The 17,366-nt window shown below is 36.4% G+C and overlaps 1 protein-coding gene across 1 annotated transcript; it reads left to right on the forward strand.

Annotated features, from left to right (window-relative positions):
• The first annotated feature begins 994 nt into the window (after window positions 1-994).
• On the forward strand, window positions 995-2,451 carry SDHAF2 (succinate dehydrogenase assembly factor). Its single transcript, XM_089617703.1, has 5 exons — window positions 995-1,240; window positions 1,325-1,447; window positions 1,577-1,703; window positions 1,948-2,016; window positions 2,104-2,451. The coding sequence occupies exons 1-5, from the start codon at window positions 1,158-1,160 to the stop codon at window positions 2,248-2,250; spliced, it is 549 nt and encodes a 182-aa protein (XP_089473829.1). The 5' UTR covers window positions 995-1,157; the 3' UTR covers window positions 2,251-2,451.
• Window positions 2,452-17,366: the final 14,915 nt, after the last annotated feature.

Genomic DNA, 17,366 nt, shown 5'->3' on the forward strand with positions numbered 1-17,366 from the left:
ACGTTTGATGCTTCCTTTAATAATTTTTTCGCAAAAATTACACTTGAAGTAGGTGTAAATTTTTTTCCCATGAAACTCGTCTTCAACCGGATGCTCCGTACAAAACTTATGAGAAAAATCCTTTTTTTTAAGACATTATCCTACAAAATATATCATGGAGATGAAGATGAGCAGAAGAGAAAAATATAACAAAATACATTATCCTCGACATCTTATATTCAACAACGATCCATCAAAAATTTGCCTAGATTGAAAACAAGGAAAAAGAAAAAAAGCTTACCGAATCAGAAGAGCAGCTTGGAGATGGAGCAGGAGAGCAGCGTGGAGATGAAGCGTGGAGATGGAGGAGAAGAGCAGCGTGGAGATGGAGGAGAAAAGCAGCGTGGAGATGGTGGAAGTTCGAACGTTTCAGAAACTCGCGTGGAGAGCAGCGTCAAAGAACAATGATTGAAATTTAAACCCTAAGTTTTTTAATTTTCGTTTGTTTTTATTAGTTTATGATTAAAAAAAATCAGGCTCGAAAATTAAAACGGGGCCAATTTTTTTTTTCCTAGACCAGCCATTCCAGGCTCGCTTGGAGCATTTATTTTCCAGGCGTACGCTCCAAGTGCACGCCTAAATGATCCAAGGCGCTAGTCACATTTTTTTTTCCAGACTTGAGCCTGTTAGAGACTTCCGACCGCTTCGCCTCAAGAGGCGCGCCTTGAAAACTCCTTTTAAAACCATGATGAGAAGATAGATTGACTTATTTGTTCAAAAAGACATGTGTCCGAAATATTGACAGTTTATTTTTAGATATATTTTTAAATATGAAGTATAGTCTTTGATATTTTGATAATTTTTAGGTCTACGTTTCTCTATCACAATCACTCATTCATGAGATGACACACCTAAAAGAATTAAAAAAAAAAAAAAAAACCAGCAAGACAACTATTAAAAATACTATATTTAGCTGCAAATTTGAAACTAAGTCAGTGATTTAGATCAAAGCCACGTGACTTTCTTTTTCGCCGCAAGTAGTAAAAATTGGGGAATGCTTAATAATAATGAAAAAAAAAAACATAGATTAAATCGAAAACCCCCAATTTATTTGCCTTGCAGAGCCAGAGCGAGCCTTGGCGAAATAGCTTTGAAATTTTTCCTCGAAGCAAAAAGAGATGGGGAGTTTGAGAAGAGCATTGATCATAGCCGAGCGGGTAGTGAAGTCGACCGTTCTCGCTCGCGCCGACATTCCGATTCGGTTTGTGTGACACCTTCGTTACCTTCCAATCTATTTTCATCGAACTCGTAAATTGACTCGGAAATTTGATCGAACACTTGGCAGGCGTGATGTTCCTGGTTATGCACATGGTGGCATTCACCGTTTTTATTCCGACAATCATGGAAAAACGGAGCCACTAAGTATTGATTTCTCCGACGAGGAGAGCAAGAGGCAGATTTACAACAGGTTAGTATTCTAATCAAATTATTGTATTTATTTATTTTTCTTTCAAACTATAATCGTGAACCTTTTTTTTTTTTTTTTTTTTTTTTTTTTTTTTTAACGCTGATTTTTTTTCTGGTATTATGGAATCAGACTGATATACAGAAGCAAACAGAGAGGGTTTCTGGAACTGGATTTGGTACTGGGAAAATGGGTTGAGGATAATATCCACGCCATGGACGAGAATGGAGTCAAAGCTCTTTCATTTGTCCTTGATCTGGTAACTATATTGTCATGTCTCTAATCAATATGTATCGGTGTTATGGAGATTGTAAAACCCAATTCCTATTTGGCCATTTGCCAATTCTACATGTTTATCCGATGGCCCATCACGAATGTCACCAAGATTTATCCGAAACTGCTGTCGTCATAGCTCCATTTTTATAAATCACCATGAATAACCCGAATGACTGATTAATCGTCAATTGTTATCTCACCATTTGATTGATTGATTTATCGTGTAGGAAAATCCCGATCTCTGGAAGTGGGTGACTGGTCAAGAGAAGCCACCCGAAGCGGTCCAAGAAAATCCCGTGAGAAAAATTTGTACATTTGTCTCTTCATTTGTTCTTTATCGATTTTACTTAGTCATTTTTTGTTTTTGTTTTACATTCGAATAGGTGTTTGAAGCTGTGTCGAAACAAGTTATGAGCAACCTTAACACCTATTCCTCGCCGGAAACACGAGCATTGCCGGGACAGCCTTGGGTCAGAGGCTGGGATGACATCAAGAGAGGCCGTGACAGTCCAGTCACGGGAAACCAGTAACGAGCTATAGATATTCAACCCTTTTGTGTATTTATCTAAATATTACCTCTCTCTATAGTGTTCTCTTTGAGATGGCGATTCTCATTGAAGGTATATCAATAATGAATAAGTTTTAACATATCAATAATAACAGGTTTTGGAATGTCTTTTTGGGATTGAAAAACAGCTGTTCGTTATCCTTATACTGTACTTTACCTTGAATTGGAATGTCTCTCTTGTAACTCCTGTTCGTTTCACATCATTATTTTAAGTAAACCTAAAATAATATTAGAATATTTCTTTGGTTGGGTTTCTGGTCTTTAGTTGGGTTTCTGAAATTTTAATGGGTACTAATACAATGTAGTTGGAAGGAAGGAATGTCTTTCCCAATTTTTGTAAATCAGAGAGTTAAGACACTCAAAAAATGATTATTCAAATGCTAATCTCCGGATTAACACCAAGCCATGAACAACCAACAACTATAGATACAAAGCATTATTGAGGCTTATATTTAAGGAAGCACTTGGAAACACACAAATACAAAAACTAATATTAATAGTCATTTGCACGTAATGAATCACTTGAGCTAACCCAACTAAAACTGACCATGTCCCTAGACTTACCCTTGATCAAACAAAACTTCCTAAGAACACCTTCCCTCAAAAACCCACATTTCTCAAGCACCTTTTGTGACCCCAAATTATGCACATCCACAAGACCCTCAAGCCTCTCCAAATGAGGCCAATCCTCGAACACACTCTCGACCACCAAATCCACTGCCCTCGAGGCGATCCCTTTGCCCCAATACTTATACGCCAGCCCGAACCCTATCTCTCCTCTACAAGCGTCGTTGCCCGAATTCGAAGCCACCAATATATACCCGATTGCCTTGCCATCCAAGCAAATAGCCCTAAACCAAGGATGAGGAATGATTTTATCCTTAATGTACTCTATCGCGTCCTCTTTGTTTGTGTAGGGCTCCCAAGTGCAAAAACGAGCCACTCTCTCGTCCGTGGCCCACGCCATGAAGTCGTTGACGTCGGATAGATCTAACGCTCGGAGGGAGATCCGGGATGGACAGATGTCGCGATCTAGACCGTCCGATCCGCGACTGGGGTTGCAAGGAACGTTATCCTCCATGGCCTGTGGGAAAATTTTGAGGTTTATTAACTACAATGTCTGATGAACTGAAATTTACTAGTGTTTCATATATAAGGGCTTGTTTGCGTGGGAAAGCAGACAAATAATGTCAAAAGGAAGCTGAGTGGAAAGTGGCTAATATGTCTCTACAACTTTATATATAATAATAGAGATTGGTCTCATATGAATTTGCACATCTCCACACCCTAGCGGCATAATTCAGTTTGTTGAACCTTATTTAGGAAAAATTGTAAAAAATAAGAGAGATTTAGAAAATAAATTATAGGTTAATAAAATGATAATGTCCGCGAAATTGGTTGCTATAGTATTATGATAAAGCTAATAATTAATTTAAGAGAAGTACTACGCTGTTCTATTATTTTCATAGGCTTTTCATATATGTGCTTGAATTATTACTAGCCGCCTTGACTGACTAATCAACAATGTTCGACGAGTAGCTTTTCTCTACTTTCGTGCTTGTGGAGGAAGAAATTATAATACGAGAAAATTATCATTTCACTGCATACCTAAAAAATTAAGTCCAAACATTGCACTTTTTTATAATGTAAGTTGAATTTTTCTTTATTAAAAATAAAAGGAATGACCAAATTAGTTGTTTTCATGATGATGGATGTATGCATAATTGGACATGCTTCAGTGCGATTTTATTTGACTGTTTTTGTTTGTCAACTACTTGGCAAGGAAGGGTTTGTTTGTTTGTTTTTTTTTGTTTTTTTTTTTTTTTTGTTTTGTTTTTTTGTTTTTTTTTTTTTTAAACGGTCGGGTCTGGTCTAAAATTTTTAAAATGTGATTTAGACCAGACCGGTTAGTATTTTAAAAATTAATTAAAATATATCTAAAACGGTTCGGTTCTAAAAGTGGACCGGATCGATTACTATTTAAAAAAATATAAATAAAAAGGTTAAAATAAAACAGTCCAGTTTAAAACGGTCTAAAATGATCTGATCTAAAACGGTCTGAAACGATTTAAATCAGACTGGATCGTTTTAACCGGTTTGGTCTGATCTTTTTTTTTTTTATTTGGTCCGGTCAAGTTTAATATTTTTAATCGTTTAGACCGGTCGAATTTGATTTTTTGATCGATTTTAGATCGGATTGAACCATGCACACCCCAAATTTATACTTTTTATAAATGGTGTAATTTATTTTTAGTATCGTATAAAAATAAGCATATGCCTTGCAAACATATGAAAGAAAAATATTTATGTTCAAGTCAATAGATACTATATTTATGAGTATAGATTGTATGAATTACAATCTTGACAACATTATTAATCTGTTGAAGCTTATAAATATATGAATGTCATGTAATTAAAGAAAACACTTTGAAACACAAAAAAAACACGCATACAAATATCAATAATTGATTTGCAAGTAATATAACTCAATCGCTTGACCTAATCCAACTAAAAATGACCATGTCCCTAGATTTACCCTTGAGCAAGCAGAACTTCCTAAGAACACCTTCTCTCACAAACCCACATTTCTCAAGAACTTTTTGTGACCCCAAATTGTCCACATCCACAAGACCCTCAAGCCTCTCCAAATGAGGCCAATCTTTGAACACACTCTCAACAACCAAATTCACTGCCATTTTGGCAATCCCTTTGCCCCAATACTTATACGCCAACACATACCCTATCTCTCCTCTACAAGCGTTGTTGCCCGAATTCGCACACACGGAGATCGCCCCGATTGCCTTGTCGTCCAAGCAAATAGCCCTAAACCAAGGATGAGGAATGACTTTTTCCTTTATGAACGTTAGGGCTTCCTCTTTGGTTGCGTAAGGCTCCCAAGTGCAGAAGCGTGTCACTCTCTCGTCCGTGGCCCACACCATGAAGTCGTCCACGTCGGATAGATCCAACGGCCGGAGGGAGATCCGGGACGGACAGATGTCGCGATCTACGCCTTCCGATCCGTGACTTGGGCTGCAAGGAATGTTGTCCTCCATGACTTGTAGGAGCTTTTGAGGACGAGCTGAAATTTTTAGTAGTCTTTTTTATATATATATAATTGACGCCTTGTTTGTGTGGGAAGTGATTCGAATCATGTCAATGGAAGCTTAGTGGAAACTTGGTGATAAGTTTGAACGACAATTAATGATAGAGCTTGGCCACAGGCCCACCAGAATTTGCTTGGTGGCCAAGGAGTATTTACACCTTGGCGGCGTAATTGAGTTAGTTGAACCTTATTTGTTTATTTATTATATAAACAGATCTAGAGAATATATTTTAGGTCAAGAGATGACGTGGTGCCATTGAAAAGGGCATCGACATACATTTCAATTATCTTAAACTGTGTTGGACTCCGGAAAATCAGAAGCTTATTATCCATCGTCCATTTAAATATAGGACTCTACAAGATCCCACAATATTATCTTAAATTAATTTAATCTAAGAAGATAAAATTATTGAACTGTGTTGGACCCATGTTCTTGCTAGCAGCCTAGCACCTTGGTGATCGAGTCAATTACTGTTTTTTTTTATTGTAGTTATATAATGCTTTTGCAATAATTTATGTTCAAGCTCCGTCTCTTTCTCTTTCCCTTTCCATGGAGCATATCAAAAGCTTGTGATCTTGACGAAACTATAGATTCACATTACCAAAAGCCTTTTGAGCAAATCGGCAATGAATGGCTTGAAGATCACACTCCGTCCTTATAGAATCTCCGACGTGGACGACTTCCTCCGATACGCCGGGGATGAAAAAGTGACTTACTTCACTCGTTGGGACACATTCACTTCAAAGGAAGAGGCACTTTCTTACATCAAAGACTTTTGCATTCCTCACCCTTATTGTAGGTCGATATGCATCGGAGGCGACGAGGACCGTTCGATCGGGTTCATGATCCTCTTTCCTGGGGAGGGCGAGGACAGGTGTAGGGCCACGATCGGGTACGCATTGGCGGCCGAGTATTGGGGCAGAGGCATCGCGACTAGGGCCGTGGAGATGGCGGTCCTCGAAGGGTTTCGAGAGTTTCCGCAATTTGTGAGAATTCAAGGCCTAGTTTTGATAGAGAACAAGGCCTCCCAAAGAGTCTTGGAAAAGCTTGGTTTCACAAAGGAAGGAATTCTGAGGAAGTACACTTATAATAAAGGTGAGGTGAGAGATTTAATCATGTATAGCATTTTGTCTAGTGATCTTGTCACTAAAACTACTTTGCCTTGAATGGCATAAAAATGATAATAATATAGTTAATCAAAGAAATATATTGTTTCTTGTACGTCAAGATTCCTTTAGCGACTTTTGATTTGTGTTGTTGCGACACTTGTAACACTTGCATTTTGAATTATTTTATGGCTTGCAATTATTGACCTAGTATTCTCCAATACTACAAATTGAGAGAGAAATTTGAAACCTCATTATCAAGATCAAACCATCTATAATATACATATAAAAAGAGAGAGACATATAGAAAGAGAGAGGAAATAATAATCAATGGATTTCTCTAGAATTTCGCTCCGTCCTTTTAATCTCTCCGACGCCGACGACTTTCTCGATTGGGCAAGCGACGATAGAGTCACGCGATACCTGCGGTGGAACACCATAACGTCCAAGGATGAAGCGTTGGCGTACATAGAGAATGTTGCCATTCCACACCCTTGGCGTCGGGCGATATGCTTGGATGGGTGTTCGATCGGATACGTGTCCATCAAGCCCGGATCGGGCGATGATAGGTGTCGGGCGCACGTTAGTTATGCTGTGGGAGCGGAGCATCGGGGCCGTGGGATAGCGGGAGCGGCGTTGAGAATGGCACTTGGCTTGGTGTTCAAGGAGTTTTCTGATTTGGTGAGGCTTGAGGCTTTGGTAGAGGTTGAGCATTGGGCTTCTCAAAGGGTGCTTGAAAAAGTTGGGTTTATAAAAGAAGGTTTGTTGAGGAAGTATGGATTTTGTAAAGGGGAGATTAGAGATATGTTCATTTTCAGTTTATTGTCCACTGATAAGATTCTATGAAGAAATTTTATAAGACATGTTCTACTAAAATTGTTTATTATCAAAATATTTTCATGAAAAAAAAAACCACGGCGTTGTCAAAAGGGTCAGACCACCTATTGGGCACCGTCAAAAGGGTCAGACCACCTACTTCTAAAAGGCAATTTAAAAGTAAACTTTTTTTTTTTTTTTTTTTTTTTGTTAAAAAATTTAAAAGTAAACTAAAAGAACAATTTATGCATTTTAGAAAAATACTATATAACATAACTTTTAATTAAAACTTATTTTCTTTTTCAAATTATGATACATCATTTTTTTTATTTTGTTTTCTAAAAGGACCAATAACAGGCAAAAACAACGTGTTAAATATTATTCCTGAGAATGCCAAATTTTTCGTTCTTGTTTCGATAATATATCAGTTTTATAAAACTTTCCTTGCTGTTCATAGTTTTGTTAACTTATTTTTTTGTTTAAATGTTAAAAGTTTCATTTGGCCTTTTCAATATCATCTCGAAATTTAAACAAACGATCTATAAATTACCATCTTCAAATGAGATTATATTACAAGTATGCCACATTTAATAGTTTTGGACAAAAATTCAATAAGTCTATTTTAATCCAAAAGTATGACTACTTATTTTATGTATTTAAGTTTTTTATCCTTTTTTTTTTTTTTCGTTTCTCATTCAGTTCACTTCATTCCTCTCACTCCTTTGCCACGCCTGGAATTACATGTTGGTCTCGGCCAAATAAAAAGTGCATTCGTTGATGATTCTTTATTTGAAGAATCTTGGAATTTATTTAACGATTTATTGACATCTTTATCAATTTATTTGCATAAATGTCCATAAATCTTCAAAGATTCTCGAAATTCGTTCGAAAATTTATTGACATCTTGTTCAATAAATTTTCTGGATGTCAATAAATCTTCAAAGAATTTGGTCTATTGAATATTCATTGACGTCACAAAATTTATTGATAGTGATGCCAATAAATCTTCAAAGAAATTACCAGAATATTGACAAAGATGTCCATAAATCTTCAAAGATTTTAGAAATTTGATTGAAGATTTATTGACATATTGTTCAATAAATTTTATGGATGTCAATAAGTCTTCAAAGAATTTAGCATGTTGAAGATTTATTGACATCAAGAAAATTTATTGACAATGGTTTCGATAAATCTTCAAAAACATAAAGAGAATCTTTGAAGATTTAAACGAATTAATGTCAATAAATCTTTAAATGAATTAATTTTAACAAATTCTTAAACGAATACTCAGATTCTTCAAATGAAAAAACAAAAAAATCTTCAAAAGTTTCTATGAGAACGAAAGTGAACATCGTGAGTATTCAACAACTCAAAAACAAAAGAGCAGCGACACACGAGAGAGAGAGAGAGAGAGAGAGAGAGAGAGAGAGAGAGAGAGAGAGAGAGAGAGAGAGAGTTGGGTACAATGATGATGACGATGTTGATGGATTGTCGAAGAATCGTCGACGACTGTAATTTTTACTTGGCCAAGACCGACGAGAAATTCCAGGCGTGGCAAATGAGAGAGAGAGAAGAAGGAAGTGAAATGAATGATAAAATAATGAAAGAAAAGGGTTAAAATGTCAATACACAAAATCATAGTCATACTTTTGGATTAAAATAGACTTATTGGATATTGATCCAAAATTATCGGGAATATCATACTTGTGGTATAATTTGTTGATGTCGGAATCCGAGTTCTCAACAATCACAAAGAAAATTACGATAAAAAATATTTATTTGATTTTTATTTTATTAAGTGGATCTCAAAAGACTTCGTAATAGAAATGGAGTACTAAACGTAAAGAATGAACGTAAATATAAAGATGAAAGAAATGCTTTATTGATTTCGAGGCTTTGGTTACAAAATGAGGTCGACAAATTTGGGGTTACAAGAATTATCAACAGAAAAAGAAGAATTAATAATCTAAATGCATGAAAAGTAACGTTCCAATTCTCTTGTAAGAAGGAAATTTATAGTGCACCGAGGTGCGGAATCGTCGGGGACACGTATTTGACGACTTTGCTCCCTTTCTGACACGTTGCCTGGTTATTTGAATGAATGCTGGTTGAAGTCGTCTTCAATCCGGTATTGTCGGCGAGAGTCGTGTGTTGATTGTGACTTCGTCAAGAGTTGGTTAGAATTTAGGAAAGAGCTCGTCGAGGTGTAGAAACTTTACTTGAGTCGAATCCAAATATTGTTGGGCCAAAGAATTGAGAAAGGCTTTTTATTAGGGCTCTCAAAGCCCAATAAGTATTTTTCATACAAGAATAATTTTAACCAATTGGAATTTCTAAAAATAAAAGATTGACTTTGTTCTTTGAGAAATTGAAAACAATAATACCAATTTGTTGTCACTCACCAAAAACCTACCAAAACTCAAATATTGACACATGTAGTACCAAATGTGTCACAGATCAATCAATTCGTCACCAAATATGTTATGAAACCAACTAGTTCGTGATTGATTTGGTACTAGATGTGTCAATATTTGTGCTATTATTAGCTTAGTTTTTTTTACTGCAAGTTTGTTTGACAAGTTGTCTGGCAACATGTTCCAGGATATGTTAAGATATCTTTGCCTCTGTATGTATAACTGTATTTTTGGCAACTTTATTGAATTTCCAGAATACCTCGTCGAAGACTTTCTACTTTGGTTCTCTTCGTGTGTATGGGTTAAGGAAACATTATATCCACTTTCAGAGGTGTTGAATATTATAAAAGCCAAGTGCTTCCCTCTTAGTAGTCTTGATACATTCATCATACTTGTAGGGTTCTTAGCTGGCACGATCGGCGGATTGAGAAACTAATTGTGTGATGTATGTTTCCAGAAATTTGAGTGTTAGAGAGTTTTTGGATTTTGTGATTTCGTTATTGAAGGTGTCACAAACGTGGAATTGAGGAGATCTAAGATTTAGGGGGAGCTTAATTCGGAATTCACATGTAGTAATATGAAAATGGCATTGATAGATTTTTCATATAAGTTCATTGTTGTACTATTGACTAGTTATTGTTATAGTGAATTTCCTTTCCACTGGGCATAGTGCCTAGGTGACGTTGCACTGAACTGGGTTATCATTCTTTGTTTCATTTATATTTATGCAGTTTCTTTTATAATCAATTGCTTACATCAGATTGTCGCACATGTTGGCTCTACATTGTGTGAGTCATCTTATCTTTGACTAAACATAATTTGAATTGGTATCAGAGCGGGTATGCAGATCTTAAGGGTGTTTTCCTTGTGTTGTTGACCTCTATCTGTTTGTGATGGATAATATTAGAGATGGTGGATCTGTTAATCGTCCTTCGGTTCTTGACACAACGAATTATGAGTACTGGAAAGCTCGGATGAGTGTCTTTCTTAAGTCCATTGACAACAAGACTTGGAAAGCTGTCATAATTAGTTGGTCTGTTCACACTATCAAAGATGATAAAGGTGTTGTCATATCTACCAAACCATAAAAGGACTGAGATCCTACTGAAAATGAAGATGATCTTGGTAACTCTTGTGCTCTTAATGCAATCTATAATGGTGTTGACAAGAAAATTTTCAAGATCATAAATACATATACTAGTGCCAAAGACGCGTGGGAGATTCTTGAAGTGCTCATGGAGGAACTTCCAAAGTGCGTAGTCAAAGACATCAACTTCTCACAACCAAGTTTGAGGGCATGAATATACTAGAAGAAGAGACAATAACTGAATATCATGTGCGAATCCGAGATGTTGCTAATGAATCCTTTTCGCTCGGTGTTCCTATGGTTGATGAGAAACTTGTTCGGAAAATTTTGAGGTTTCTCCTTGAGAGGTTTGGAATGAAGGTCATTGCCATTGAAAAAGTTCACGATCTTGCTCACATGAAGGTTGATGAGCTTATTGGGTCTCTCATGATATATGACCTGTCTTTTCCAAAATCTGAGAAGAAGACCAAGGGATTGGCTCTCAAAATCTCCTTCACTAATTAGAAGGAGCATGTACTTTCTGAAACCGATGATATGAAATTTCTGATACTATTGCTATGCTTGCCAAGAATTACAACATGATTATTAGGAGACTTCACAATCAGTCGGGTAAGAATGCTTTTTCTTGTTGTCAGAGACAACATGCCTCAACAACATCATGAAAAATGAGGAAGTTCTCAAAGAAATGGAAGGGATGGTTATAGCCATAATAATTCCTACAGATCTAAAGATATTCAGTGCCGTGAATGTGAAGGCTTCAGACATATTCAAAAGGATTGCCCATCTTTTTGAAAAAGAAAAAAAAGGCTATAATGCTACACTATCTAATGATATGATTCGGATGAAAGTAATTCCGATCAAATAATAAATTTTGTTGCCTTTACTACCTCTATCACTAATCATAATCTTGATGATTCCTTTAATGTTTATAGTTCCTATATTCTTGGTGATAAGTATGCTATCACTGATGATGATAATGAACTTTTAGATGAAGTTCTTGCTGAAGCTTACAAAGTTCTCACTACAACAAATACAACAATTACAGACGATTTTTTTCGTCGGTAATAACCCATTAATCGTCGCTAAATATATTTAGCGACGATTTTAGCGACGATTATTATCGTCGCTAAATGTCCGTGCCTAAATATATTTAGCGACGATTCATTCGTCGCTAAATATTTACCGACGAGATTAGCGGCGATAATTTCGTCCCTAAATGTTGTAACAAATTTTTTTTTTAATTTTGTGAAAGATAATTAGCGACGACTTTTCCGTCGCTAATTCGCGCGGAAAAATTTCCCGCGCGAATTAGCGACGGAAAAGTCATCGCTAATTCCTCTAGTGTTTTAATAATTAGCGACGACTTTTTCGTCGCTAATTATTATTATTATTTTTTTTAAATTTTTTTCGTCGTTAATTATTAATTTTTTTATGGTTTTTTGTTTATGAAATTCTAAAATGAAAAATCAAATAAAAACCAAATTATATTATCCAAATCAACAAAATATATAAAATCCGGTTACGTACGTTTTCGGTTATCGAGAAATATGTAAATAATAATCTACGATATACAAAATTCTGTGTTCAGGTCGCTGAAAAGGTCATCGAACTGTCCACTCTGGTATTCTGCATCCGAGTCAATACTGTCATCGTCACCGTCTACGTCGTTGTGATCTAAGATATCGTGTACATCATCAAACATCCCACCTCCTCTTCTGTAATTCGTCTGATACTGCATTACGTCATCTTCTTCCTCCCCGTGAAAGTTCCACCTCGTGTAATTCCTCTTAAATCCTTTGATAAAGAGATGATTCTCTATATCAGGAATTTTTTGCATCAAAACATTGTTACACCTCTTGCATGGACACTTAACCCGTCCTTCGATGTTTACGTGTTGTCGGGCCATTGCCATGAACTCTGTCATGCCAGCCGCAAACTCAACGCTTAAACGTTGGTCATCGATTATCCAATTCCTATTTGGATAACTCATTTTACCTATAGATTAAACATTTCAAAATTTAGTAGTTTTCGGATTTTATTTTATAATTTCACGATCCTGCCGAAATTTCGGCAGAACCTCCCCTATAAACTTAACAACCCGGCATCAAGCCTTTAACTTTAAAACCTGCATAGAAACATCCTAAAACTAACAATAAATCGAACCTCAGTGGTTCGATTATTAAAATACATAATCCATAACCAACTAATTAAATTCACATTGTTATTCATTTTTAAATCCGGAACCAACTAATTAATTTCACATTTTTATTCATTTCTAAATCCATAACCAACTAATTAATTTAACATTTTTATTAATTTTTAAATCCATAACCACCTAATTAATTTATTCATTTGTAACAAAAATTAAATACAATTTCAATTAATCCTAACAAAATTAATCCTAACAAAATTTATAATTTACTCTAACAAAATTTCTAATTTCAATTAATCCTAACAAAATTTCTTAATTTAATAATCTCTAATTTACTAATCCAAACAAAATTTCATTTCATAATATAAATATTTATATATCTAATCATAATTTTTATATATATATATATATATATATATATATATATATAAATAATTATACTTATACATAATTTAAACATTTATGTAAATATTAATATTTATATATATATATACATACTTGTATATATCGCAGATTGAAGGACTTCGGCGTCGTTGGCGGAACGGCGGACTTCGGCGTCGTCGGCGGAATGGCGGAGGATGGCGGCGGGACTCGGGTGACCTGCAAATGGGGAGAGAGAGGCGTGAGGACCGGAGGAGAGAGAGAGAGCAGAAAAAGGAGAGAGAGAGTAATGAAAGTGAGAGCGAGAGAGGGATAGCGACAAACTTACAGACGTGAGGAGAGAGAAAGCCGGCGGAGGACGGCGCAGCTTCAGACGCGCGGCCGGAGAGAGAAAACCGTGAGGAGAGAGAGAGAGGCCGGTTAGGAGAGAGAGAGACGTGAGGAGAGGATCGGCGGAGGACAGCGGCGGCGGAGGACAGCAGCGGAGGCGCGGAGGACAACGGCGGCGCAGGACGGGGAGGGGATAAAATCCGTTTTTGATTTGGGGATTTAGGTTGAAATGAGTAGAACTGAAATGGGGAAAACTGAACGCACGATCTGGTATTTAAAGACATTTACCGACGATATTATCGTCGTTGAATGTTTACATTTCGTCGCTAATTGAACTTACGTTTTCAGTTCATAACCAGGCATTTAGCGACGACTTATTCGTCGCTAAATGTTTTCGTACATATTTAGCGACGATTTTCTCGTCGCTAAATCATTTCGTTTTAATTAAATTGGAGGGATTTTTCCCTCTTTAAAATTCGTTAAAATTCGAAATCATTTAGCGACGATAGATTCGTCGCTAAATGTATAGCGACGACATAAAACTATTTAGCGACGATAAAATTGTCGCTAAATGATTTCGTTTTAATTAAATTGGAAGGATTTTTCCCTCTTTAAAATTCGAAATTAATTCTAAATTATTAGCGACGATATTATCGTCGCTAACTGAATTCACAACTATTTAGCGACGATTTTTTCGTCGCTAAAGATTTTCCCGCGAACTTAGCGACGACAAAAAATAATTAGCGATGACAAAAAATAATTAGCGACGATAATGTCGTCGCTAATTATCTTTGCCGCCAAACTTTAATATTTTTGGCACCAAATAATCAGCGACGATAATATCGTCGCTAAAATGGTGATTAGCGACGATTAAATCGTCGCTAATAGTTTCGTCTCTAAATGTCATATTTCTTGTAATGTCTTTACTCTAAGTGGATAGAAGAATCACATGTTATGGAGGAGCAAAATGGAATGATTAAGTCTCTCACAGAGGACAAAATCAGGTTGATGAAGACTATTTCTAAACTGAAGCTTGAAGTGAATCGTCTCAACTCTGAGCTTGAGAAAATGACCAAAACCGCGAGGCTGCTAAACTGTGGCACAAATAATCTTGACAAGATTCTCACAATTGGAAAACCTATAAAGAACATGAAGGGACTAAGTAACTATCATGGTGTGTCTAGCTCAAAGATCACATTTGTTCTTCCCTCTCAGAACAGGACTACTCAGATGCCTCCAAAGATGACTCAGACATTTGGTAATGACATGCGTCATGCTCATCGTTGTCCCAAACTGCTCCCAGATCAACGATATCTCTTGTCTACAGACCTCGCTGAATCTGCCATCATTGTGGTCATATACGTCCGTTTTTCTATCGTCTCTATGGGAGAAATCTTCATCGTCCTTAATTCTCTCATATACCTTTGAATGTTCAACCATCGAACATGCACAGTGTTCGGAGAGTTAAAGCTGACTATCATGCAAATATTTCTTAATCTTCTCTTCATGCTTCAACCACTAAAGATTAGTATTTTGATATTGGTTGTTCTTGCCACATGACATGTGTTGAAAGATACCTCCTGACCAACATTAAGCCTTACTCAAACTGCCATGTTACTTTCGGCATGGTTTTAAGGAAAAAATTATTGGTAAAATTCAACTTAACTACTTTGGTCTTCCTTACTGGAAAGATGCGTTATTGGTTGATGGTCTTACTGCAAATCTTATCAGTATTCCTCAACTATGTGATTAAGAGTGATGAGTGTATCGTGGTGAGGAGACAAGAGTGAACTTGATAGTCTTTCGTGGGTGACCACATGTTGATTTTATTTGTTAAAAATCTGACACATCTATTATTTTTGACACTCTGTGTAATAAGGTCCAACGCAAAAAAGGTGAAAATATCGGGTAGGTTGTCAAGATTCGAAGTGATCATGGAGGAGAGTTTGAGAATTCTTGTTTCTATAACTTTCGTAATTCTGAAGGGATATCTAATGAGTTCTCTACTATAATCACCCCTCAGCAAAATGGAATTGTGGAAAGAAAGAATCATACGCTCCACGAAATGGCAAGAGTAATGATTCTTGCTAAGCATCTTCCTCTTCATTTTTTAGACTGAAGCACTTAACACTACTTGTCATATTCACAATCGAGTAACCATTCATCCGGGAACCATGTCCACTCATTATGATATCCAGAGGGGGAGAAAGCCCAATGTTCGCTTTTTCACATTTTGGATCAGTTTGCTACATCCTTGCCGATCGTGATCAAAGAAGGAAGCTTGATTCTAAGAGTGACGAAGATATATTTCTTTGTTACTCTAGAAATAGTCGTGCATATCATATGTTTAATAAGCTGACTAAGTCTATTATAGAATATATAAATATTGTGGTTAAGGATAATCTTGATGTGCCTGTTAGTTCTGTTGATAGGATGATAGTCCTCTTGGGAGTACATATATCAGGAATGATGTATCAGACAACTCAGGTGACATTGGTAATGAAGGAGAATCTACCTTAGATCATCATCCTTCTAACAAAGAAGAAGAAGATGTCACATGAAGCAGAGGTCCTTCGATAAGAGTTAAGAAAAATCATATTGTTGATGAAGTCATTGACAATCTAGAAGAAGGTACTTGTACTAGAAGAAAAGACCGAGTCAACTACAGGGAGATGATCGGTAATGTGTGCTTTACTTCTAAGATTGAGCGTGAAAAATGAATTTTGGGTAAATTCCATGCTAGAAGAACTAGTGCAGATGGAAAGAAATGAAGTCTAAAATCTTGTGCCAACATGAGTCGGTTAATGCTATCGGGACCAATTGGATTTTCAAAAGTAAGTCCGATAATCATGGGCTTAATAATAGAAATAAAGCTAGACTTGTTGCACATGGCTATACCCAGGTGGAAGATGTAGACTTTGATGAGACTTTTGCTCTGGTTACGCGCCCCGAAGCCATTAGATTATTGATGTGTATATTGTGCCATCTTTACTTCAAGCTATATCAGATGGATGTGAACAGTGCCTTCTAAATGAATATTTGAATGAAGAATTTTATGTTGAGCAGCGTAAGGGGTTTGGTGATCCAAACTTTCCGAAGTTTATGCTTGATAGAAACGTAAGTCTTGTCACCGAGTTTCTTGTTAAGAATGGCTATGTTTGCAGAGGAGTTGACAAGACTTTGTTTGTAAAGAAAGAAAAAGCAAGTCTCATGATAGCACAGATTTACGTCGATGACATAGCGTTTGGAGGAATGTTTGCTAACATGGTGGATCATTTTGTTCAACAAATGCAAGTAGAGTTTGAAATGAGCATGGTCGGTGAGCTTAAGTTCTTTCTTGGGTTCCAGGTCAAGCAGTTGAAGGATGGGATTTTCATTTCTCAAAGAAAGTATGCTATGAACATTGTGAAGAAGTTTTGTCTTGAAAAGGCTTTTGCACAAACGAAATCCTGCTGCAATGCACATCAAGCTCACCAGAGATGACCAAGGTGAAGCTGTTGATAAGAGTATGTATAGGAGAATGATTGGAAGTTTACTCTATCTCAGTGCCAATCAACCTGACATAACCTACTGTGTTGGTGTTTTTTGCTCGCTATCAAGCAAATCCCAAGGTCAGCCATCTCACTCAGGTTACGGGCATCATAAAATATATATAAGATGATATATTTACTAAAACCTTGGATGCTAA

Source organism: Urtica dioica, chromosome 6 (genome assembly GCF_054948205.1).
Source record: "Urtica dioica subsp. dioica isolate 48M chromosome 6, U.dioica_male_clone48M_v1_H2, whole genome shotgun sequence".
NCBI classification, from domain to species: domain Eukaryota; kingdom Viridiplantae; phylum Streptophyta; class Magnoliopsida; order Rosales; family Urticaceae; genus Urtica; species Urtica dioica.

Excerpts from the sequence above, each read along its gene's own strand:
- SDHAF2 (XM_089617703.1), top strand. The coding sequence starts at position 1,158 with ATGGGGAGTTTGAGAAGAGCATTGATCATAGCCGAGCGGGTAGTGAAG. Across the intron at positions 1,241-1,324 it reads CGCGCCGACATTCCGATTCG|GCGTGATGTTCCTGGTTATG; the intron begins GTTTGTGTGACA and ends AACACTTGGCAG. Across the intron at positions 1,448-1,576 it reads AAGAGGCAGATTTACAACAG|ACTGATATACAGAAGCAAAC; the intron begins GTTAGTATTCTA and ends TTATGGAATCAG.